Source organism: Sarcophilus harrisii, chromosome 3 (assembly GCF_902635505.1).
Source record: "Sarcophilus harrisii chromosome 3, mSarHar1.11, whole genome shotgun sequence".
NCBI classification, from domain to species: Eukaryota; Metazoa; Chordata; class Mammalia; order Dasyuromorphia; family Dasyuridae; genus Sarcophilus; species Sarcophilus harrisii.
The window spans coordinates 66118574-66143692 of record NC_045428.1 but is presented as its reverse complement, the minus strand read 5'-3'; the positions used below and the strand labels follow the sequence as shown (position 1 = coordinate 66143692).

Here is a 25119-nt window from a genome sequence, read left to right as displayed (position 1 = left end):
GGTGGCAAGGTCCCATGAACTCTGATTTCGGAATTCTTTAACAGGAAGAGGGGAACTCAGAAAACACTCTTGAAGGTGTCTATCAACCGGGAGCTGGCTAAGCAGATGATGCCATGTAATGTAAGGATAGGAACTGATTCTGGGATTACATTTTATACAGAACTCTCAGAGAGGAAATGCCTACCAAACATTGATTCAATTCAATTTAATTCAATAATCATTTCCTAAGTACCCACAATGTTCCAGGCACTGTGCTAAGCACTGGAAAAAGAAATAAGAGGGGGAGGGCGGCAACCCCTTCCATCAAGGAGCTTACAACCCCAACCTCTTCATTTTCTCTTTTCTCAAAATAAATTTATATCTCTTTTTTTCTCTTTCACAGCCAAATTCCTATAATAAGTTATCTATATTCTTTGTCTCCATATCCTCACCTTCCATTGAGTTCTAAACGCCTTGAAGTCTGGCTCTTGATTTCACCGTACTGAAAACACTTTCCCCCTGATTATTAAAGATCAATAAATTGATAAATCCATCGATCTTTTCTCAGTATTCATCCTCTTTGATCTTTCTATAGTTTTTGTCACTGTCAGCCACCTACTCCTCCCAAGCATTTTTTCTTCTTTTCACTTCTTTGACACTTTTCTTTCATTTCTTCTCCCTATCTGAATACTCCTTCTTAGTACCCTTTATTGGATTGTCATACTCCTTCTATCTACAAAATAATTCCTTTCTTTTGCCTCTAGGATAAAATATAATCTCAGCCCTTCACAATCTAGCCCCCACTTATCTTTCTGGTCTTTTGTCATGTCTTTCCTACATTCTTCATTATGGTCAAACTAACTTAGGAGTTGTTCCCTATATACATCTCTCCATCCTCTACATCTCTGACTTTACATAAGGAGTTCTTTAAGTCTCTAATGCATTCCCTCATCACCTGAGTCTCAAAGAAATTCCTACCCTCTTCCAAAATACAATTCAAATGGCAACATGAAGTTTTCCTGAATCCTTCCTCCCAGTTTCTCTTTCTTGAATTCACTTTGCATTATTTTATATATACTTGTGCATATATTATATGCCCTTCCTCCCCCAGTAGAATGTAACTTCTTTGAAGACAGGAGCTGCTTCCTTTTCTTTGTTTTCCTAGCATCCAAAAGTGCCTTGCTCAAAATAGGCATTTGATTGTTCAAGATCATATTGGAAGGAACATAGCAAAATAAAAATTCAAACCTAGGTTCCCTGATTTCAGATCAAGTGCTCTTTGCATTATGCACTGAGGACTTGTATGACTTGATTCAGAACAAAGGAAGCAAAATGAGGATAATAATACTGTATGCACAGTGATTACAATGGACAACCACTAAAGATCTCAGAATTCAGACAAATGCAACAATCAGTAGTGGTTCCAGAAAACTGATATTGGGTCATACTTCCCCTCCAAAAAGAAGTAGTACACTATGGATGTGAAATGGCACCTATTTTTGTGACTTATATTTGCTATATTGAATACCATTTTGGATTGCTGTTATAAAGGAAGTTTCTATTGGGAGCAATTGCAGGAAAGAGACTAGGATATAAAAAATGCATTAATAAAGTCTAGAAAATGCTATCTAAGATGCAGCTCTCAGAGTGAACTCATGGCACAAGTTCATCACTGTCATGTCCTGTTAGGCTTCTTTTTGCACTACTTGGCAGTAGAACACAGCCCAGGAAACCTCCCTAGGGACACATAGGCAGCATTTAAGCACCAATAAGGATGCTTTGCTCCTCAGTCAGTGAACCTTTCCTTAACCACTTTAATTCAAGGACCTTTCCTCTATAGATTATCCCCAATTTATCTAACACACTTATTTGTACGCTGTCTCCCTCATTAAACTAGGAGTTCCTTGAAGGAACTTTTACCTTTTACTGTTCTTTGGGACCCTGATGCATAACACAATGCCCAGAACTTGGTAGATGCTTAATAAATAAACTATTAAGTACTTAACTAAGTGCCAGGTACCAGCTGAGTATACAAAGAAAAGCAAAAACTTGCCACTCACCCTCAAGGAGTTCCCATTCTAATAGGGGAAACAACATGCAAACAATTATATACCTGAAAGATATAGAATATTATAAATCTAATTAGGTGCTCATAAGTGCCAGCTGAAGAAAACCCCAGAGAGGAAAGCTGTCTGGATTTATTGCTCCAATCTAAAGTTAAAGCTAAAGGGCTTCTCAACAGCCATAACTCAACCACCCTGCTTTTCTTATTTCTATGACAGTACAAAATGTACTGTGTGTATATTGCAATGTATTATTATGTATACAATGTAAATGTTCTGTATGTACAGTGTAATATATATTTTTCTCAATAGCATTTTATTTTTCCAATTAGATGAAAATATAGTTTTCAACATTCATTTTTGTAAGGCTTTGTGATCCAAATTTTTCTCCCTCCCTTCCTTACCTTCCCCCTTCACAAGCTAGCAAACAATCTGATATAGGTTAACACATGCAATCCTTTTAAACATATATAAATCAGACCAAAAGAGAAAAAACACAAGAAAGAAAAGACAAATAAACATTCAAAAAAGCTTCCATCCAAAAGAAATGTTATGCTTCCATCCACATTCAGTCAACGTAGTTCTTTCTCTGGATATGGAGGGCATTTTCCTTCCCAAGTCTATTGGAATTGTCATGAATCATCACGTATAATATAACATGTTATTTTGACACTACAAAATATACTGTATTATATCGTTGTATGTATAACATACGTATGATGAACATACACAATGTATATGTACTATATGTACAATGTAATATATTATTGTGACAGTATAAAACATAGATACAGTACAGATGCTTTTGGGGGAGAAGGTTGTATTGTATGTGAGTGGCAACCTCTCTACATTTTGCTTTCCTAGTATTAGAAGAAAATGAGGAAGGAAAATTCAGTAACATTCCAGGGAAAGGAGGGCCTGAGCAAAGTAAACTGTGAGTAAGATAATACCATATGCCTGAGACAGCTTCCTACACTCTGTCCACCCACTTGTTCCCATTATTTAAGCAGCTGTTGCTCTAGCCCCATTTCTCCATGAACTCTCTCTAGAAGAGAAGGAAGAACCTTTACCTAATTCAAAAATGAAATTCAAGCCATTCTTTTATACTTTCCACCATCCTCCACCCAATGCTCATAAAATAAAGTATCTGTTCATTAGCCTGCCTACAGAGATCTTTAAACAGATGTTGGATGACCACTTCTCAGGTATGTTATAGTGAGGATTTCTTTTGTGTATGAGCTGCTCCAGATGGCCAATGAAGTCCATTCCTATTCTCAAATTCTTCAATTCTGAGAAATATGGCCAAAATCCATATAAATGAAGGACAGCATCAACAGAAGACAATAATAAAGACCTTTCTGTAACCCTGAACCAGTCAAGACAAGTTCAGGGGGCTTTTTCCACAGCAATAATATATGTAATCATTTGTATTCATAAAGGCAATTTACCCACAACTTCCTTGTGCCATAAATAAGAGTAACCACTTATCACCTGTACCAAGGTCTCATCCATTTGGGAGTGACCCACATTCACCTATGTCATTGAATACAATGAGGCTTGATTAATCAGTGCCTTAATGGTTATTATAAACACAACCAGAGAGGTAAAACAGTTGAGCTGTGAGCCCACTAAAGTATGCTCAATAGCCCCACTGTGGGGAGCAGGGGAACCAACTAACTGTCTCCTTTGAGTACCCTTATAAGGAGCTTATAAAACCCATGGGTCTCTGTGCTGGTGAGCTTGAACTTGCCCATATGATATGCTATAGAATTAGATCACACACACACATATGTAAGAAAGCCTTGTGTCTTACACTGTGCAGGAAGCTGGGGTCTCAGACACAAAGAATGTCAAGAATAGGGTGATCAGCAACTGATGCGTTCCCTACACAAGAACTCATGAAACCTTCTCTATTCTCTCATGTGTGCCCATGTCAATGTCTTGGGATATTAGTAGTCGGTAATCACTGATGACCCTAGAAACTCTTCAGCTTTGTTCAAAATAGTGACTGGGTACAATGAAGTAGAAAGAGTCATGACGGAAAGAGCTCATCTTCCTGAAGTTCCTGTCCATCACAATTGATACTTGGTCTTTTCCTAGTGTCACAAGTCTATGGATCTTTAGTGATAATTGTAGAATCTGATTCAGAAGAGATATTGTCATTCTGTCAATAAATATTTATCAAGTGGCTAATATGTTCTGGACATTGAACTAGTCTCTGGAGATATTAAGCCATGCAAAAGATAGGCTTTGCTGTCAAGAAGCTCATAGTCTAAAGCCTGCTGGGTCACTGGAGGGAATTCTTGGCACCCACTTGCCAGTATTTATCTCTGGAGGGCACAGGGGATTTAGAAGTAGATTCTGAGTGGGTCAAATTACCAAGAATCAGAGAACTGTGATACAAAACTCGCTTCATGCAACCCTTTCTCTGGACTTATCACCACCACCATTGACATTCACAGGCACTTTAATACTTGCAAAGTATTTAAAATATATTATTTTATTTGAGGCTTATAACAGCTTTATAAAATAAGTGCTATATAGTTATTATTATATACTATTTTATAGATGAGAAAACTTAGGCTCAGAGATTTAGTGCCTTGTCCACAATCATACAACTAGTAAGTATCAGAGGCATAATCTGAAGCCATATCTTTCAGTTGTCTGCTGGTTCTGAGATCCCGCATGTATTCATCACTGCAGTAAATTTTCCCTCTTAATTGGATATTGCTTCAGTTATATTAAAAATTGTTGCTATAAGACATGCACATAAAATAACAAATCTGGGTTATTTGTTTTTGTTTTAAGCAAAAAATTTAGAACAATTTTGCTCAATTTGTTTTCTTGCTTAAGGTATGACCTTATTTATTCTGGTGAGACTGCCATCTGTCAAAACATTTTTGAAAATCTTCTTTCAGATTTACCTTTCTGTCAATTTAATGCATTCTAAAAAAAAAATCAGCCTCATTATTTTATAATCACAGTTTTGTTTTGTTTTGTTTTTTAATACCCAAATGATCACCAACATTGACTTTTGACCTTGTCCTAATGTCCAATCTACTCTTAAAGAATGAAGATCACTAGTCTCCATAATAGTCAGAAAAATAAAACAAGGTACAGCTGAAAATATCCAAAGAAGGGTCCTAAAAATGTGTTGAACAAGGGTGGTATCACTGGAATGCATATTTAGCCTACCAAGGTAACCTTTGAAGAGGACAAGATCCATTTAGATCGATCAGTTCTGCCATGTTTTTTTTAAAAAATCAGTCACATTAATTCCCTGAACACACCATGAATGAACAGTTGACATGATTTTGCACTTGTGCTGAATAGTAAGAGGATATTGATCTGGAAATAAAGAATTTTTGCCCCAGAGGGTCCACAAAATGAATAATTGATCCAAAGATAATCAAAAGTTTATCGTCATTTATAATATTCATGCATATTATTTGTAAAAGCCCTATATTCTGTTGCTTCATCCAGGTTTGTCTGGGTGTCTGGGTTGTTAAAGGCTTGAGGTAACTCACAAATCTTGGCAAGAGCTTCCAAGCCAAAAAAGCCTCAAGAATAGATTGGGAAGGAGTGGCTTCTCTAACTTTTGAAAGGCCCCTCACCTGGTGGTCTGCAGACTTCAGCTACAGCAACTGACAAGAACTGTTTGCTTAGGGATAAAGAATTATGATCTACATTGTTGAAGAGAGGACTCACACTGAGGAAATCACAGATCCTAGAAATATGGAAAGCTACTTAGTAGGAAATCATCTCTTTGACCATTGAATGTGTGTCCAGTCTAATATTACCTGTCTTAGAAAATCCTTCCAACTCATTTGGAAACTGGGATAGTTTTATAAAAATTATCATTTTCTGTTTTCATGAAAACAAAATAAAATCTGGTTTAAAAAAAAAAAAGAAAGAAAAGAAGACTGTAAGTTTTGGGGGAAGTTCCCACCTAAATTGTTGAGGAAATTTCTCTATACTAACAAAATATCTATCCCAAATCTTGAAATGAGAGAAGCATAAAGCCATGCATAGATGGTCACAGTTGAAGTCAGAAAGACCTGGCAGGAACACATACTAATCATGTGACCATGAGCCAATCACTCAATTTCTCATTACCGCAATCTTTCAACAAGTTTGGACTGGCAGGTTACCATTGGCGGAGACAGCTTCTATACTGGGAAAGGTAATTTTGTATATCGATGAAATGACATACCTGGATCAAATTAATAAGATAAAATTCATGATATTTCTGAGATAAATACAACCTGTAGTTTGAGGTATGGAACATTCAGGGGCAGGAACTACTTCTGTGAAAGTCACTGGATAAAATGTAAAATGACTCAATGCCCAGGGGAGTTTTTCGGTTTTGTTTTACCGAAATCTTTAGGATGTGAATAATTTGATTTCTTTGTTTTTGTGTGCGACTAGAACTCCTTAAAAATGAAAATAATGAAGCACACAGAAGAGAGGAAGAGGTCCATGTCCTTCCTGACCTGTCTTTCTGATGCTGGCATGCCCTGGCTTTACTAAGCAATGTATTTGGGGGCTATTTTAATCCCCCGCCCAAAGCTCTTAATTATTTACTCTTGTTAAGTTGTAATAACCTAAGCTACTAGAGCAGAGAATACTACATTTATTTGCTGGATGGATTCATCTCTTTTTTGCCACAGTTGGGTAGTATTGTTAGAGAAAAAGGAAGAAGGGGCAGGTATGCTGAAGATATTAGAAATAAGTCATGTCTTCTCATGGAGAGAGCCAGGGTGGGAGAAATCATTCATTTTCTCTCTCATTCAAAATGCTCTGCTCCTGAAAATCTATTTCATAGATGTATTTTGTTTGAGAGGATTCCCATAGGGTACCCTAAATTCTCATTTTAGCCATTGATTTCAGCTTTCTTAGAACTCATAAGGAAGCAAAGCAAACTGGTTAGCATTCTATTTTCTTCATTCCTTGGTCTTCTTCTGTCCCAAAGAACAAATAATTCTCACAAGTAGCACTTCTCAGCAAACAGACTGCTGCTCCCCTTCCTTCACCAGGCAACACCCTGAATTTAAGTCAAGCAGCTTCAATTTTTCCAAATCTCAAACTGTAGCTAATAGTTGATATATTTATAGGTCAGAGAATCACAGAAAAATAGGATTTCTGAGCTAGAAAGGACCTTGGAGATAATCTAGTCCCACTTTCTTGTCCGAGACTATTAAGTGTCTCAATAGCTAGAGGATTACACTTGGAGACAGGAAGACTTGAATTTGAATTTGATCCCAGACATTTATTAGCAATATGACTCTGGGCAAAATACATAAACCTCTCAGTGTAGATAAAAATTAGGAAAAGTATGTAAAATGTTTTATACTATTTTTATTGTTACCATTATTACTATTGTTGTTATTATTTGACAGAAGGTCCAAATACAGAGAGGTATTTCTAACTCTTTTCTCTATCCCAGCCCTTTTCACTGTATCATACTAATTTCTCCATGTTGTTGGAATAAGCCACTTTACTCTTCCATTAAAACACCACCCTACTAGAAGTTGATAAAATTCTGAATTCACCAGTTTAATGAGATTGTTATCTCATTAGATAGCTCAGATAGGGTTAGAGAAGGTTCAGGATAGACGTCTAAAATCATTAAAAAGGTTGGAGTTGAGGGGAGATTGTTGATTGTCCTTTGAAGACAAGTGAGTTGAAAAAAAGCAAAGAACCCATCCTACTTTTGAACTGCCTTATTTCTGATGAAGATACCACCATACTTCTAGTCAACCAATTTCACACCTTAGTGTCATCCTTTCCTCTCTTTCATTTCCCTTGCCTAGCCAATCAATTCCCATTTATTGTCTTTTCTGTCTCCAAAATATCTTTCATTGTATCCCCAGCAGTTAGTACCCTTCCCTAAAAATTATGTGTGTGTGTGTGTGTGTGTGTGTGTATATATATATATATATACACATAGATATCTATATCTATAGATATATAGATATACACATGTGTATATATTCCAGATATCTAGCACAGTAATATATTCTGCATAACTCTTCACCAAAAAAACCCAAAACAAAACAAAAAACAAATAGGATCACAAAGAGTCAATAACTATTGAAAAATGACTGAACAGTAACAACAAAATGCTTATTGGTTGACTGCCAAGTTCATGACAGATAATTGCTAATCTTGCAGCAGGAGCATGAGAGCTGGGAGTTCAAGAATTCTGAGTACTAATTCTGGATCCCTCCTTATAAAACTCAATACTCATCCTTTATACTACAGCTCATGGCTTCAACTTGCCTGGAATACCTCAGTTTCCTTATGTTTAGAATGATGGGGTTGGATGATCCAAATCTAATGTGTAGACTACATAGAAGTATCCAGGCCAGTATAATTTGAATACCTCTATAAGTTCTCTTGTTATTTTGGTGATCAAAAACCTGGTTTTGGTCCAACTCAATGCTATAGTAGACTCCCACCAACAGTCCAAGTTTTATAAAGTTGGAAGAGCAATGGCCTCAGTTTCCTTCCCTATAAATATCAACAGGAACAGGAATCCACCATCAAGACTTATAGGAATGGTTTCATATCATGAGTGCTAGGTTTCTTGGGAGCTAATTCCAAGAATGGCCTTGTTCCTGTCTTCCCAAAAGCCCAGACAAATTTAAGTATTGGGGTTCATATTGGATATACTCCAGCCATCAAAGTATCTCACTACCATTATCTATATTTAGCATAGCCAACAAAGTAGTGAAGAGATAGACCACAGAGAGGCAAAATAGCCCAGTGGAAAGAATGTTAGTTCTGGGAGATATACAGCCTGAGTCCCACTCTCATACAGGCTGTGTATCCAAGTCACTGCACCTCTGTGAGCCTCAGTTTTTTTATCTGTAAAATGAAAATGAGGTGGCTGAACTAACTCACTTCTAATCCCTACATCTATTACCTATGGTTTTAGTGGGTGGCTTGTTCTTCTATGAGTCATTTAAGATTTCCCTTCTTTTACACCCCCAATAGCAAACCCAGAAGTGGAAACAGGCAGGCAAGGTAGGCAACCACCCCAGGACATCAAAAATGGAGGAGTGGAGCAGAGGATGTAACAAGGGACACTTTCTAATAAGGTTTGAATAAATACAGATTTTCAATGTCAGAACATTATGTCCTCTATATCATGGAAGCAAGGATATACTGGTAAATGTTTAATACCTGGATCTTCTAAAAAAAATAGTAACAACAGTCTCAAAAGGTCCACACAGATTTATATACATACACACACAGATAAGACACTTTTAAGTTCAATTGTATTATTAACATTTTCCCCCGTTCCTTCTTAAGTCTGGACAATCAATGGAACAATAAATCAAGCCCTGATTGTAGCATTTCAGTATTTCCAGGTTTAAATACTCACATTGAAAATTGAACAGTTTGCTTTTGGGAGCTGGCTTCAGTTTTTCCCTACATGTAGATATTTCTTTTGTGATAAATCATGTATTCTAGTGACAGCAAAAAGCTATTGGTGGACAGTAGCACAAATTCTTAAACTTGTTTCAAGTCACTGAACCTCTTAAGACCTCAGTTTCTTCATCTATGAAATGACAGAGCTGGACTAAGTGAACTTGACTTAGGCAACAGATGCCTGTTTCTTCACTTCAATATCTCACAACAGACCTGTCTCCTTACCTATATCAACTCTAATCCATGTTTTTATTGCCTCACAACTAGACCTATCTAAGCAGACTCCCTGCTGCTCTCTCTGTTGCTACTTTCTCCCTCCAATCCATCCTGCCTGAAACTATTTCATTAAATGTGAGATCCTCTGCCTAGGCTTCCCCCCTGCCTCCTCCCTTTTCTTCCCTGCTCCCTCCTACTTTCCCTAATATATTCAGTTTTGTTTCTTATTACTCCTCCACTTAGCAAACCTGCTGTCTCCTCTCTGTATACTATTTCCTTATCTCACCCCATTGTCTATGCACATTCATATTTTTTTAATTTTTTTTACTTAATAGTACTTATTTTCCAATTACATGTAAAATAATTTTTAACATTTATCTTTATAAGATTTTGAGTACCAAATTTTTCTCCTTCCCTCTCTTCCTTCCCCTCCCGAAAACAGTAAGCAATCTGATGTAGGTTATATATGTACAATCATGTTAAACATTTCCATATTAGTCATGGTGTAAAAGAAGACTTAGAACAAAAGGGGAAAACCACAAGAAAGAAAAAACAAAAATAATGAAAATAGTATTCTTTGATTTGCATTCAGACTTCATATGTCTTTCTTTGGATGGTATGCATATTCTTTCAAGTGGAATTCCATCCCTCACTTACCTCCCCAACCCAGACTTATATCTTCCTTCAAAACCTGGATCAAAGTTGACTTTTTCCAGTGGCACACATAATCAGAACTGGAAAGGACACCAGAGATCATCTACTTTAATCCAGACATTTCACAAATAAATTATAAGAAAAAATAGAGATTGGGTAATCTCTATTATCACAACAACAGAACTCAAATCCAGTTTTTGGGAAGCTCTTTGCACTATATTCCACTGCCTTCTAGCATTATCTGTTCATTTTCTCCATGATTCCTCAACACTTCACATCTCTAGCTGAGAAATTAATCTTTGCCATTCTGGCAAGGTGGCCCCAACCCAATGGCCACTGACAGTTCTGTCCCTCCTCAACCTAGATTCTAGTGAAGTCTTGAGGCAGCCTGGGGCTGATTTGCATAGACCAACAGGAGAATAGTGTTCAGGAAAACAGGAAAACAAAGTTCCCCTTCACAACTCAATATTCAGTAGAAGATGCTGACACAGAAATCAAGAGCTGAGAAATGAGAATATGCACTGGATGGTTAATTCTCATTCAAGCCGGAGTAAAAATTGGAGACCTCTGATTTCAAAGAAAGTAAGTCCTTCATTTTGGTAAAAGAGAGTAAAAGACCAAAAGTCTTAAGTAGCCAAAATTTATTCTGACTCCAGGTCAATTAAGACTGGAAAGTTTCAAATATCCCAGAATACCTCAGACCTAGAACTAGAAAGTTTCAAATATACCAAGTCATTCCAATCCTGGCTATTTCATTCTGAAAGAACTGTTAATACTGGTTATACTTTCAGAGTTGCCTCCTCATGGTTCAACTGCTTGAGAGAGTGTACCAATTACTAGGGGAAGTAATCAGTGAGAAGCAGGAAATTCAGCAAGAAAAATCATGGGGTCAAATGAACATCTATACATACGAGTCCCATCTTGCAATATAGTTGCTCCATATTTTGTACTTCTAACTAAGATATGTTGACCTCATATTATTTTGTATGTATTTTTACATTATATGAAGAAATATATTTAGAAAAACTGCATGTTTAACCTATATTGAATTACTTGCTGTCAAGAGGAGGGGGGAAAGAGGGAGAAAATTTCAGAATACAAAATTTTGCAAGTGTGAATGTTGAAAACTATCTTTGCATGCATTTTGAAAAACAAAAAGCTATTATTATTTAAAAATAAATGAAATTACATCATTAAGGACATTAAACTTATAAGACGTCAGATAAACATGATGCAGAAGTGGGGAAAGAAATAGAGATAGCAATACAAAGGAGAGATTCAGAGAGAGAGACAGACTGACAGACATTGACAGACAAGAGTCAGAGACAGAGAGACATAGAGGCAGAAACAAAGAAACATAAAGAAAGAGAAAGAGAGAGAGAGAGAGAGAGAGAGAGAGAGAGAGAGATTAATTCAGAGACAAACAGATACAGATAGATAGAAATGACAATTTAAATATCAGAGTCTGCCTGCTATTACATTCAAAGAATGAAAAATCATATTCTTATGTCAAGTTTTTTTCTAGAGTATTTTTTCTTTAATCATTTTCCTGCCAGCTAAATTTTCATCAGTCTTTATTTTCTTTTAGAAGTCCTGGTTCTTTCTTTCTCTGAACAATAGCCTAGCTAGGTATGGTGAAAAGTGAAATAAATAAAAATAAAACTATAATAAGTAAAAAATTACAAAATTAAAAATGAAATCTATATTTAATTGTTTCCATAGCGACCATCAACCATCTGCTCTCTGATACAGACGACCTTCTTTCAAAGATATCCTATCCAAGGATTCAACAATACTGCTGAGAAAATTGGAAAACAGACTGGCAAAAATTAGGTTTAGACCAACATCTCATAATACATATCAAAATAAGCTCCAAATGGCTATATGACTTGGATGTAAGAGGTCACATAAACAAAATAGCAGAGCAAAGAAGAAAATAATTTTTGTAATTATGAATAAGGGAAAAATTCATGTCCAAATAATAGATAGAAGTGTGCAAGATAAAAATGGTCAGTTTTTATTACATAAAATTTAAATGGTTTTGTACAAACAAAACCAACATAGCTACATCTAGAGGGGAATCAGTTTACGGGGGGGGGGGAGTTTTTGGAGCAAGTTTCTCTGATAAAGATACAATTTCTAATATAGAAAGATTTGATTCAAATTTATACAAATAAGATCTGTTCAGCAATTGATAAATGGTCAAAGGATATGAACAATCAGTTCTGAAGGAAAGGAATCCAAGTTAGCAAAAGCCATATGAAAGGTGCTCCAATGATAATAATTTGAAAATGCAAATTAAAGCCATTCTGAAGCTGTTCTGTATATATACAATAAATATAGATATATAATATATACATATATGATATACAATAAATATATAATAAAATTAGCTTTGAAATATATTAAATCACATATAAAATACAGTTCAGTATCTACTCACCCCATCATATTGGTTAAGTTGACAAAAAATGGAAAATAACAAATGTTGGAGGCCTGTAGGAAACAGGTGTGACAATATGAAGTAGTCTGGCTATTCTGGAAAGCAATTAGGAACCATTTCCAAAAGGTTACTAAACTGTACATACCCTTTGAATTAGTGATACTACTACTGGGCTTATTCCTCAGAGAGGTCAAAGAAAAAAGAAGAAAGACACACATATATATATATATATATATATATATATATGTGTGTGTGTGTGTATGTGTGTGTGTGTGTGTGTATGTGTGTGTGTGTGTATATATCAGTTCTTTGTATAGATGCAAACAATGGAAAACTATCAACTGGGGAATGGCTAAAAAAATCATTGTATATGAAAGTAATAGTATATTCTCATGCCAAAAGAAATTATAAAAGAAATGTTTTTGGAGAAAGTTTGTATAAATTGATACAGAATGAAGTTAAAACCAGGAGAACAATGTGTACAATAACACTAAGAACTCTAAGAATGTAATGGCCAATTACTCACTGTTCTGGAGAACTGATGATGAACAACAAGAGCTGATGGATTTCTGATGCAGAATGACACATATATTTTAGAAAGTGTCAATGTAGGGATCTGTTCCAATTGGTGATATGTATGTGATACAAGGGTATTGTTTTGTTTTTCTTTCTCAGTGCAGGGGTGGATGGGGGAATGCGTGAAAGAGAAAAAAAAGTTTGTTAACTGAAAAAAATTAAAAAATAGATAGACTCTAATTTCTTTTCTGCTACAACTGTTTAAAGATACTGTACTGTATTTTATATGTGATTTAATATATTTCAAAGCTAATTTTATTATATATTTATTGTATATTATATATGTATATATTGTATATATATATATTTATTGTATACATTGTGTATATACATGTATCCCCTCTTTTAATGAAACAAATTTCTACCACAAATTCTTTCTACATCCAATCTCTTCCCTTCTCCAATCCATACTCCAATTAGTACCAGAATCTGACCACATTACTCCCTACCTCAAGAAGCTCAAGTAGCTTCCCTCAGAACCATGTGAAGTTAACAAGCACTTATTAAGTACCTACTATGTGGTAGGCCCTGTGTTAAGACCTGAATGCAATCAAATGCAAACCCTTCTGGTATTTAAATCCTTGCATGATCTGGAATCAATTGGCCTTTTTTTTTTCCTTTTCACATGATGTTTTATTTCCCGTTCTTATGCTTATATACTGGCTGTCCTCTAAGCCAGGAGTATATCCTCTTACAAAAGAATCCCTAGACTCCTTCAAAACTCACTTCATATTCCAACTCTTAAATAAAACCTTTTCTGATCTCTTAACTGCTGTGCTCCTTATTCCAACTGCTCTCTATTTATCTAATGTTTATTTTGTGTGTGTTTTTTGTACTTATTTACACATGTACATGTTTCTCTCAATAGAATCTAAATTCCTTGGAAGCAGGAACTGCCAAGGCAGCATTGCTGGCTTTGGACCCCCACATCAGACATAGTAACAGGTACACGGTTATCACTTAAAAATACATATTAATCACTTGACTAAAGAGAAGTTCCTGGGCACCACAACTCTGTGGGAGAGAGAAGACTGTGCACATAGCTACTGCAGATGGAGAAGTAGCAAGGAATGAAGGAACAACATGGGGAAGCAAAAGATTGTATTCTCAGTGAAGTGAAATAAATGTTATCCTGGACCCCTCTACCCAATATGAACTGTTACTCTTTGAGTGTTTGTATAAGGGTCTTTTACCTACATCTGGGGAAACCCAAACAAAAATTACATTCTGCAATTCTGGTGGCAAAATGACTCAAAGAGAAAATAACTGAGGCGGATGGCTGTCCCCAAAATTGAACGCAGTCCTTATAAACCTGGAGTTGCCATTCAATATATTATAACTCAGGGTTGGAGACAGGTACAACCAGAAAAGTTAATAGCAAAACTATTACCTGTTAAATCTTGGTGTAAGAAAACTTTTCCCAGTAATTAAGACCATGTAAATATGTGTTAGGATGCTTTGAGCCATTCAATTATTAGTTCTGTCCCACTAGAAAGATTCAAATGAATGCTAGATGACAACTCATTGTAGAAAGGATTCACCTCTAAGATTCAGTGTTGTTTATTTTCTCCTTCATATGTGTATGGAATATATCTTTGAAATAAATACAAAGTAATTTTCAGGCAGAGACACCAGCATCTGAAGAAGAGAAAGGTCTTCACCTAGAAGATGGAACTTATATTTGAGGCTCAGCTTTCTCATTGCTAAAATCAAGGTATTAGACTAAAAATTTCCATAGTCCAGAGAAGCTCTAACATCATACGCTGTAAGCTTCTAAAAGGTAGGAATAATGTCTTGTTATCCCCTCCCCAATTCTGCATTTCTCTCCACTGCTTAATAAAGTACTTATTAGTAGAAATCACTCAATAAACTGACTCATTGACAAATGGGAACCTTCCAGATATTAATCAAAATTCAATTATTTAGCATCTACTGTATAGAGGGACGAGGAGGGGGGAGAGACAGAGAGACAGAGACAGAGACAGAGAGAGGAAGAAAGAGAGAATCTAAAACTTGATTCCTTTCAGCAAAGATCTTGTAGTTCAGTTAAAATCATAATTCTTTGTGCCTTTATATACAATATATCTATATTTTACTTGCACTTTAAGGAGTTATGATTTTTTTTTGGTATGAGTATTCCCTTTCCCAAGGCCAGTCTAGCATAACTACAAAATCAAAACAGAGTTCTTTACCTTTTTTTTTTTTTTTTTTTTTTTTGGTTTTTATTTTCATGGACCTCTTTGACAACCTGGTAAAACTTATAGACCCCTTTTCAGAATCTTATGTTCAAGTGCATAAAATAAAACACAAAGAATTATTTGAGGAATAAAATAATACAATTATCAAAATATATTTAAAAACAACAAACAGGACCATAGATCACAGGCTGAAATTTTCTATGGATAAAAAAATTAACTAATGTGGTAACGAGCCTCTCTAAACTTGATTAGGACTGATGCTTAGATAGCAAATACACAAACTACCAGCACGCCCATTCCTTTTTTTCCCCCTGAGGCAATTGGGGTTAAGTGACTTGCCCAGGGTCACACAGCCAGGAAGTGTTAAGTGTCTGAGGTCAAATTTGAACTCAGGCCCTCCTGACTTGAAGGCTGGTGCTTTATCCACTGCACCACTTAGTTATCCCCAGTGGGCCCATTCTTGAAAATTTTCTAACCTAGTAGGCATTGCCAGGGCTTGGTTTTCACTGGTAGAGCCTTTAAGAATACATGGCCCTAGGGGAAGGGGTGAGGAGAAGGAGGGGAAAATTTGGAACTTAAGGTTTTGCAAGTTGAAAATTATCCATTGAATCCAGAGAGGCTTGGAAAGACTTACATGAACTGATGCTAAGTGAAATGAGCAGAACTAGGAGATCATTATATACCTCAACAACAATACTATATGAGGATGCATTCTGATGGAAGTGGATTTCTTTGACAAAGTGACCTAACTCAGTTTCAATTGATCAATGATGGACAGAAGCAGCTACACCCAAAGAAAGAACTCTGGGAAATGAATGTAAACTGCTTGCATTTTTGTTTTTCTTCCCAGATTATTTCTACCTTCTGAATCCAATTCTCCCTGTGCAACAAGAGAACTGTTTGGTTCTGCACACATATATTGTATCTAGGATATACTGTGACATATTTCACATGTATAGGACTGCTTGCCATCTGGGGGAAGGGGTGGAGGGAGGGAGGGGAAAAATCGGAACAAAAGTGGGTGCAAGGGATAATGTAAAAAATTACCCTGGCATGGCCTCTGTCAATAAAAAGTTATAATTATTAAAAAAAAAAAAAGAAAAAGAAAAAGAAAAATTATCCATGCATATGTTTTGAAAATAAAAAGTTTTAATAAAAAAAAAGACCAACTCCCCCTAAAAAAAAAACACACACACAAATAATAATTTAAAAAAATACATGGCCACTGCCACAATGATATATCACAGTAGGACTTAGTGGAAAATAATCATATTAATTAAGATGAAAATCACTTTAGGTACTTTGGTGTTAGGGGAAAAAAAGAAGAGGGATATATTGCCCTACATATGGTGTTAGTATGTTTCATTATGTTTGTGTTCCAGATTCACCTGCTTTGTCATCTTGCTACTCCAGGTAAGTTTATTCTAGATCCTTTCTCCTGCTCAGGAAGTCTTATGTTCCTCCATCACTGCCACTCTGAGTTTGATTGAGCATCTCATATTCCATGATTCCAAGAGGTCTCCTATCCTGTGGTGGCTGATGTCATCAGGCGTTTAAGTTTGACATAAACAAGCACAAAGCCCTTTTCCCTAAGTATAAGATTAGAAAAATCACTTCCCTTTACAGAAATTGAATAAAAACCGACATACTTGTTGGCCAACTCAGACAAAATCTGTCACTTCTTATTTGAGCCGTGTTTGGAGATATCTGTTACTCCAGACACTTTTATTGTTCATTAATGAAGAGAGCCATCTTCACCCAGAGAGAGGACTATGGGAAATGAGGGTGGACCGCAACATAGCATTTCTACTCTTTCTGTTATTGTCTGCTTACATTTTTGTTTCCTTATCAGTTTTTTTTTTCTTTCTAGATCTGATTTTTCTTGTGCAGCAAAATAACTATATAAATGTGTATACATATACTGTATTTAACATGTACTTTAACTTATTTAACATGTTTTGGACTACCTGCCATCTAGGGGAGGGGGTGGAAGGGAGGAGGGGAAAAGTTGGAATAGAAGGCTTTGCAAGTGTCACTGCTGAAAAATTACCCATACTATGAAAAAGCTATATTTTTTAAAAAGCCTTTTGGTAGCTGTGGTGGTCATCTCTTCTAGCTCAGCCAAGATGCTGTAGTGAGACGAACAAATGAACAAACAGTCTCTGCTTCAACAAAATAAGATCAGAGGAGCCAAGGGTCATGGCGAAAGGAGAGCTTGAACTGCTGCTGCCAAATTATCCAGGGGTTTGTCCCCAGGGAAAAACTAATGTTTTAGCGGTAAATCAGTTTTCTCAGACTTTCCTCTTAATTTACAAAGCTCCTTCCTTTCCCAGCCTTCTTCCTTTATGCACTTTTACTTCACCCAATCCTACCTCCCATTATTCCCTGAAACATGTCTGTGCTCTAGACAGGCCGATCTCTTTATCTTCCTGTGAACCGTCCTATTCTCACTCCTTCCTTGGTTCCATTATTCAAGTCATCACCTTTCTTCCTCCCATTTGCCTAAATCTTTCCACCCGACCCATCTTTAAGACTCAGATGAGCTCTTCTCTTCCAGGAAGCTTTTCTTGATCAGTGCAACATACGTTGACTGATCTTGAAATCTGAAGTCTAACAATATATAAATTTACACTTAACATGATGGCTTTCATTCCCACATTAGACTCTAAATACATTGAGAGTAGGGATGTTTTTTTATCTTGCTTTATAACACAGTACCTGACATATAGCAGGTGGTTAATAAATGCATCTTGACTGACTGCCATTGATTTTTAGTGTGATAATTAATCTCATTTCCGTGTCTATCTCTAAATTATATGTTTCTTGAAGGGAGGGATCATATTTTATACATCTCTGTATCTCCTACTATATCTAATAAAATACTCCTTAGATTATTAATTTATTGTTGTAGTTGTCATTTAGTAGAATGCAAGCTGATAGAGGAGAGGGAATATTTCACTTTTGTCTTTGTATCTCTAGTGTCTAGCACACATAAGGTGCTCAATCAATACTTTTTGAATTGAACTCAAGTAATTTAAAACTGCAACCAGTCCAAAAGTTTCATTGTAAACAAAAGTTTACCTTCTCCCCTCCTAGGTGTTTTTGAGGGGGAAAAGGGAGGAGCATACTCTGTTCCTTTGCTACTATTGATTTCTTTGACCAAGAATTAAATTGATCAATCCATTCAAGTACCAGTGAGCTTTAAAGCAGAGCCAGGACTAGGCACCTGGTATCTGTGTAGCATTGGCATTTACGTGGTTCAGTGGATAAAGCTGCTGGACCTTGTACACACTTACTAGCTGTGTGACTTTGGACAAGTCCCCTCATCTCCATTTGCCTCAGTTTCCTCATCTGCAAATTGGGGGTTAATTAATTACTTAACCTTTCTCCCAAGGTTGTTTTGGGAACAAAATAATATTTGTAAAGCACATTGCAAGCCTTGAACTATTATATGGATGTTAAATATTGTAATCATTGCTAATAATAATAATAATATTTTTCTCTCAACCCTTCCCCCTGATTGAATCTTAGGTGACTTATTTTGTTTCTTAGTTCTGATGAAAATTGGGTATTGATCTTAGCCATTGATAGATTCTCCCCATAGATTCCATCTACCCTATCTCCTCTCCACCCCCTGCCACTATCTCCCTTTTCATTTCTCAATGACTTTTACTTCCTTATTGATTTTTAACCCTCTGTTTCTTCTACAGCGAGGGCAGCCACATAATCACTTTCGAAGACCACAGAAATGGGTATCTATGCTGGTGAACTTGCTGGGCTTGTGGATTGTCTTCGACAAATCACTCAATATTCCCGAATCCCAGTTTCCTCATCTGTAATTTGGGAACAATAACTCTGCTTCCCTCCCTTCTTCCCAGGCATATTCTGTAACTGGAGTATATTTGATAGCAATCAACAAAATGATAAAGCAGCCTGCTCCCCGCTGGAGTTAGGCAGTGGAGTGAGACTATAAACTGTTCCTGATGCTTTTTGATGGCAACTCAATAGACTCTAGAAAGCAATTAGAGTCCCCTCAGCATTTCTCTCTTTAGCTCAACCACTGTCTTCAAGCAGTGACTAACTTGTCAGGACCAAATGGGGCCCCCTCCTGACCAGATGGATTTGGCACAATGGGATGCTAAATCCTCAGAAATGGTTTTCCTAACAAAAGGGGGCAAAAGGAAAGAACCAGAAGAAGCATAAATAGATGGCACTCTGCTTATAGCAGAGATAAAATGAGGCAGAGAGTGAGACACAGGGCTGCCTACATAAAGAGAGACAGAAGAAATATAGTGAGACAACATAAGAAATTATATATGTAGCAGGCAAATATGGAGAGAGAAAGAGAGAGAGAGAGAGAGAGAGAGAGAGAGAGAGAGAGAGAGAGAGAGATAAGGAGACAGAGAAAAGTATAAAACAAGAGAGAGAAAACCACTCTAACAGCTCAGGATGCAAAGTTGCCTGTGAAGATGTAGCCCTCTGGGAAAGGCTAGCCCCTCTTATCCACAGGGGGCATTTACCTTTAAATGACATCATGGAACTCTTGCCAAAAGAAACTTCCCTTTGATGTGATTTCCTCTTACCTCGATCAGAGAGATTAAGTATTTGATTTGGTAACAGGAAGGCAGTAACTGCTTCCCAGAGTCTCTCTCTTACTTTGAAGCTGGAGAAGGGAGACAGACAGAGAAAGAGACTGACAGAGAGATCGAGACAGAGACACACAGAAACAGAGACAGACAGACACAGACACAGAAACAGAGACAAAGACAGAGATAGAGACAGAGACACACTAAGAGACAGAGAGAGACAGACAAACACAGAGTCAGAAACACTGAAATAGAGACAGACAGAGAGGGGACAGAGAGAGATAAAGACAGACAAAGACACAGAGAGAGACAGAGAGACAAAGAAAGACACCAAGACAGACACAGAGACATGGAGAGACAGAGAAACAGAGACAAAGACACAGAGAAAGACACACATACACAGAGACAGAGAGAGACAGAGACAGAAACAGACATAGAGACATAGAGTGAGACAGAGAGGGGACAGATAAAGACACAGAGACAGAGACAGACAGACAGACAGACACACAGAGTCAGAAACACAGAAATAGAGACAGACAGAGAGGGGACAGAGAGAGAGAGACAGAGACAGAGAGAGACACCAAGACAGACACAGAGAGAAATGGAGAGACAAAGAAACAGAGACAAAGACACACAGAGAGATACACAGAGAGAGAAAGACAGAAAGAAAGAGAGACAGAGAGACAGAGAAACACACAGAGAGAGACAGAGGGGACAGAGAGACGGAGAGTTCTAGTCTAAGAGATTGGCTCATTTATTCTTAATAGAGAAGTGTGTATGTTGGAGCGAGAAAAAGACAATTTACTGATGGAACTTGTGGTTGAGTTGTGCAGCCGGGGATTGGGGGTAGGGGGCAGGCCTTGCCCACTTTTGCTACTTTCTCCATGTATTTGTGTCACCATGTGTTTTATCCATCCCTAGGAAGGTTTTGCACCTGGACTATGCTGCAGGCTGCCTGAGATCTTGGACCCAGAAAGCACTGCACAGCTGAGCGACAAAAAGTGTGCACAAGTTGAGACAATTGTGTCTCTGATAACATTCTCTCCAATTAACTCCTACCTAAGACTGAGGGATCCTGACATTCACAATAGTAAAAGGAAATATAATTTTCTTTCCCCCAGAAAGAAATGTTAATTTTGATAGCGAATAGGTAGTAGGGGGAAATATTGGGGGCAAAAGGCTCCTTGCAGTACGTTACCAAGAAAAAATAAAGTCACCAGGGCTGTCACCCGGAGTTTAATCTAGTCCTGGGCACGGCCTCTGCTGGTTGACCAAGGATGGAATACTGTTTTGTTTTGTTTTTTTACTTTCAGAAAAAGACCAAACCTTCCAAACTAACAACCCCTGACGACAGCAATAAAGAATGGAAAAAAACAATAAATCACATATCACTACCTCAAAATTCATAAGAGACTAAAATTCTCTACATGTACAAATAGTCTCTAGATTCTATGCGCTACAGTCAAGGTTAGGCGTATACTTGGGGTTCACATAGTATTTCTAAGCAATGCTAGCCCAAACTAGCATAACAGAACTCAGAGGAGGAAAGAACACAGGCTTTTGTGAGGATCTGGGAGGAATTAGGGACTAATTTATGGGGAAGAGGACCAGTGGCTAACACCATATACATAGATTTATAGAAGGATTTTGGTCTGGAAGGGACCTTGGAAAACCTCTAACCCAGTCAGAAATTCTTAACCTGAGGTCTAATCTTGCCACAAGATTTCCTAAGAGATCTATGGATGAATTTCAGGGAGTTTGTGGACTTCAACAGGAAAAAAAATACAGCTTTCTTTCATTATAATTGATATCCTTTTGTAATTCTGTGTATTTTGTTATATGCATTTAAAAACATTATTCTTCAGTGTCCTTAAACTTCAGATTGTCAGAAAGAACAGATGGGCATTCTTCAGTTAAGTTTTGATTCTCACTGGAGAATACAGGTTCAACACCTGCAGTCAAGCCTCCTAACCTTATTCTGCAGGGGAGTTTGTTTCTCCCTTACATCATACTTACCTCCAGGTTTCCCAGATCTCTCCCTGTAGAGATCTTCAATTCTTATTTATGTTTACCTTCCAAAGCCAGACCCCAAAGAACTTCTCTCCCCCTTGCAAAGGGAGCTGTTGGTCTCTGGGCCTTGGGGCCTTTTGTTCCCCTGCCCAATGGGGCACCAACCATAGTGACCCACCTATGCACACCACGTCCATGAAGCCATACATCCCATAGCAGATCTGGAAGAGGAGGTCCTGGCGCTGCCATTTGGCCGAAGGACTGAAGGTAGACCAGATGAGCCAAGAGATGCTGGCAATGAGGAAAAGAGAACCCAGGATGGCTGCTGCAATCTGGACTTTCTCAATGACCGTCAGAGAAATGGCTTGCCACTGGGGAGGACAGAACAGGAGGTTAGCAAGATGCTTGGACAGCCTTCTCCAACCCCACCTCTTCCAAATCCACTGGCATCCAAACCAGAGTTTCCTGGCTTATTGAAATCTTTGATGTAGTTACAAGCTTCTGACAAGCCACAGAACATTTAATTCCCCCATATCTGTGGATAAAAATATCTGAAAGATTGGGGGGGGGGAGAAATCTGTGCTGGTGGAAAAGTCCATAGTTTAGGGAAGACACAAAGAAGCCAAACAGAATTATGGACAATGCACCATCAAAGAGAAGCTTTTGTCTGGCCTACTCTGACGGACTTGGCTGAACACCAGTAGAAATTTTGACTCTCTGTTCAGGCAAGGATCCAAAAGGTTTTGTGTTGGTACCAAGACTGAAGTTCCATAAATTAAAACAAGAGGGAGCTAAGAAGAGTAGACCAAAAGTCTCTGAGCTAGTTTTGAGTACCAGGAATGACCTATAACAATTGACATCCTCTTCCTCTCACACACTAAATTAGGATGGTTCCAAAGACTATGTCCTAAGTCCTATTATTTTTTCCTCTACACTCAATCCCTGATGACCTCATCCATTTCCATGAATTCATATAACATCTTGGTACAGATAACTTAACAATCTAGTCTTAAACTCTCTCTTCTAAACTCCAGCCACCAACTACCTGCCAAGTATCTCTTTCCCTGATAAGAATATTCCTTCATCACATGACATTCAACATGTCCCCAAAGTAAACTCATTTCAAGAATGATCTGGTTGAGGTTGGACTGAAGTTCCCTCCACCTTTGAAATGTTATGTGTTTGGGATTGATTTGTGTAATTTCTTGGCCTCTCTTTCTCTGTCTGCTCTGTCCCTCCCAATTCTCTTTCTCTCCATTTCTCATTCTCACTGTGTGTCTCTGTGTCTCTGTTACTCTCTGTCTCTGTCTTTCTCTCTCTCTCACACACACACACACATCTTTATTTTTATTTTTATTATTTTTTCCCTGAGGCAAATGGAGTTAAGTGATTTGCCCAGGTTCACACAGCCATGAAGTGTCTGAGACCAGATTTGAACTCAGGCCCTCCTGACTTCAGGACTGGTGCTCTATCCACTGCACCACCTGCTGCCCCCACATACACATCTTTAGAAGAAATTCTAAGAGTAACAGACTTAAAATCAATCAAGCATTGCACTTTACTGTTTCCATGAGTTATTTGATGGGAAGAAGGTTGCCTCCTTAGGAAGCTCAAGCACATTTTCTTTCCAGAGGTAAGGTCTCAGGGCAGCTAATTGTATGTATCTCTGAGGTGAAAGTCTCATTGGAACGTTGGGGTGCTGCTGTCTAGCAGTCCTGAGTTTTCTGAAAGGAATTCAAATCACAGGGCACATTATATGAGTAGGGAGGACTTCAGGATCATATAAAAAGTGGGACTAACTGGAGAGGGAGACTTGTTTTGATTTTTTTTTTTGTGGGCTATTCTGAATCTTTTTATATCTTTACTTGTTTGCAGTTTAGAATAAATGATACATTCATTGTTAATTTGTGTGCTTGTATGGGATTTGGGAGACCTTTTGACCACCTATATAGAAATCCAGACACAGTCTATATTCACAGATTTTCCCTAAGTAATCTCTGAGGACAGCATGACCCAAAGAGTATGTTTGGGGGTCCCTAAGAATGAACTCTGTTTTTATAAACCCAAAGCCTGGAAACTCTGGACCATTAATTATATACATCATTCTGTAAATTCATCCCACCTCGATCTTTCCTCCATAGTAAGAAGCCTGTACATATCCTATGATACAACATGGATCAGTCCATACCCTACTATAGTAGGAGAAAAGGGGAGGGAGTTTCAGAGATTATCTTTTTCTGTCCTGGGACATATAAAAGATGTTCTCTATGCTCTAAATCTTAATGCCATTCTCTAACTAAAGGGAATCAGAATGAAGCAGGGGGGGACAGCTACTCAGTTTCAGAATGGATCTTTTCCTAATACCTCATCATTGAACTGTCTGCATTCAGAGAGAGAGAGCTACATAAAGCTATCCAGTTCTAGTGCGACTGGGAGTTGTATAACTCTCACACAGAGTTTCCTCACTTTCAGCAGACCATATGTGCTCAATCAGTGATTGGGTCCTTTGGAAATGTCATTTCATTGCCTCAGATGATTCCAGTTGGCCATTTTAAGTCCTGCTGAGGTTGTTTTGAGAGTGATGAAGCTGGGCTCACTGACCAAAGCCTCCAAAGCCTTTTTAAAAGAAAGTGACTTCACTTTCCTAGACCTTGCAGGTATCATCTAATTCGATGTTTGAATGAAGGGTGTAGGATGGTCTTTCTGTGCGTTGGTTATTTCTATGTGACAGTTACATTAGTCAGGGCTCAACTACAAGAGTTGAACCCGGGTCTCTGATTGTCTTTTATTTGAACTTGTTTGTCTGGTCCCAGTTGAACAATGGTCTCAAGATGGGAGGGTACAGATTTGAAGGTAACAATCACTGCCAAGACCAGCTGCACTTTGGAAGGCATTACAGCAACTACTCTAGCTCAAAGGGTATGTCACAGAACTGAGGTAAAGTATAAAATAGCAGA

General features: G+C 37.6%; 1 protein-coding gene across 1 annotated transcript in view; it reads right to left on the bottom strand.

Moving 5' to 3' along the window:
• The window catches only part of MARCHF4 (membrane associated ring-CH-type finger 4), a 122963-nt gene that overhangs the window by 7318 nt on the left and 90526 nt on the right, over positions 1 to 25119 (bottom strand). Inside the window, exon 3 of the mRNA XM_003765947.2 lies at positions 22341 to 22533. Coding sequence (XP_003765995.1) covers positions 22341 to 22533 — 193 coding nt within the window. The remainder of the gene's footprint in view (positions 1 to 22340; positions 22534 to 25119) is intronic.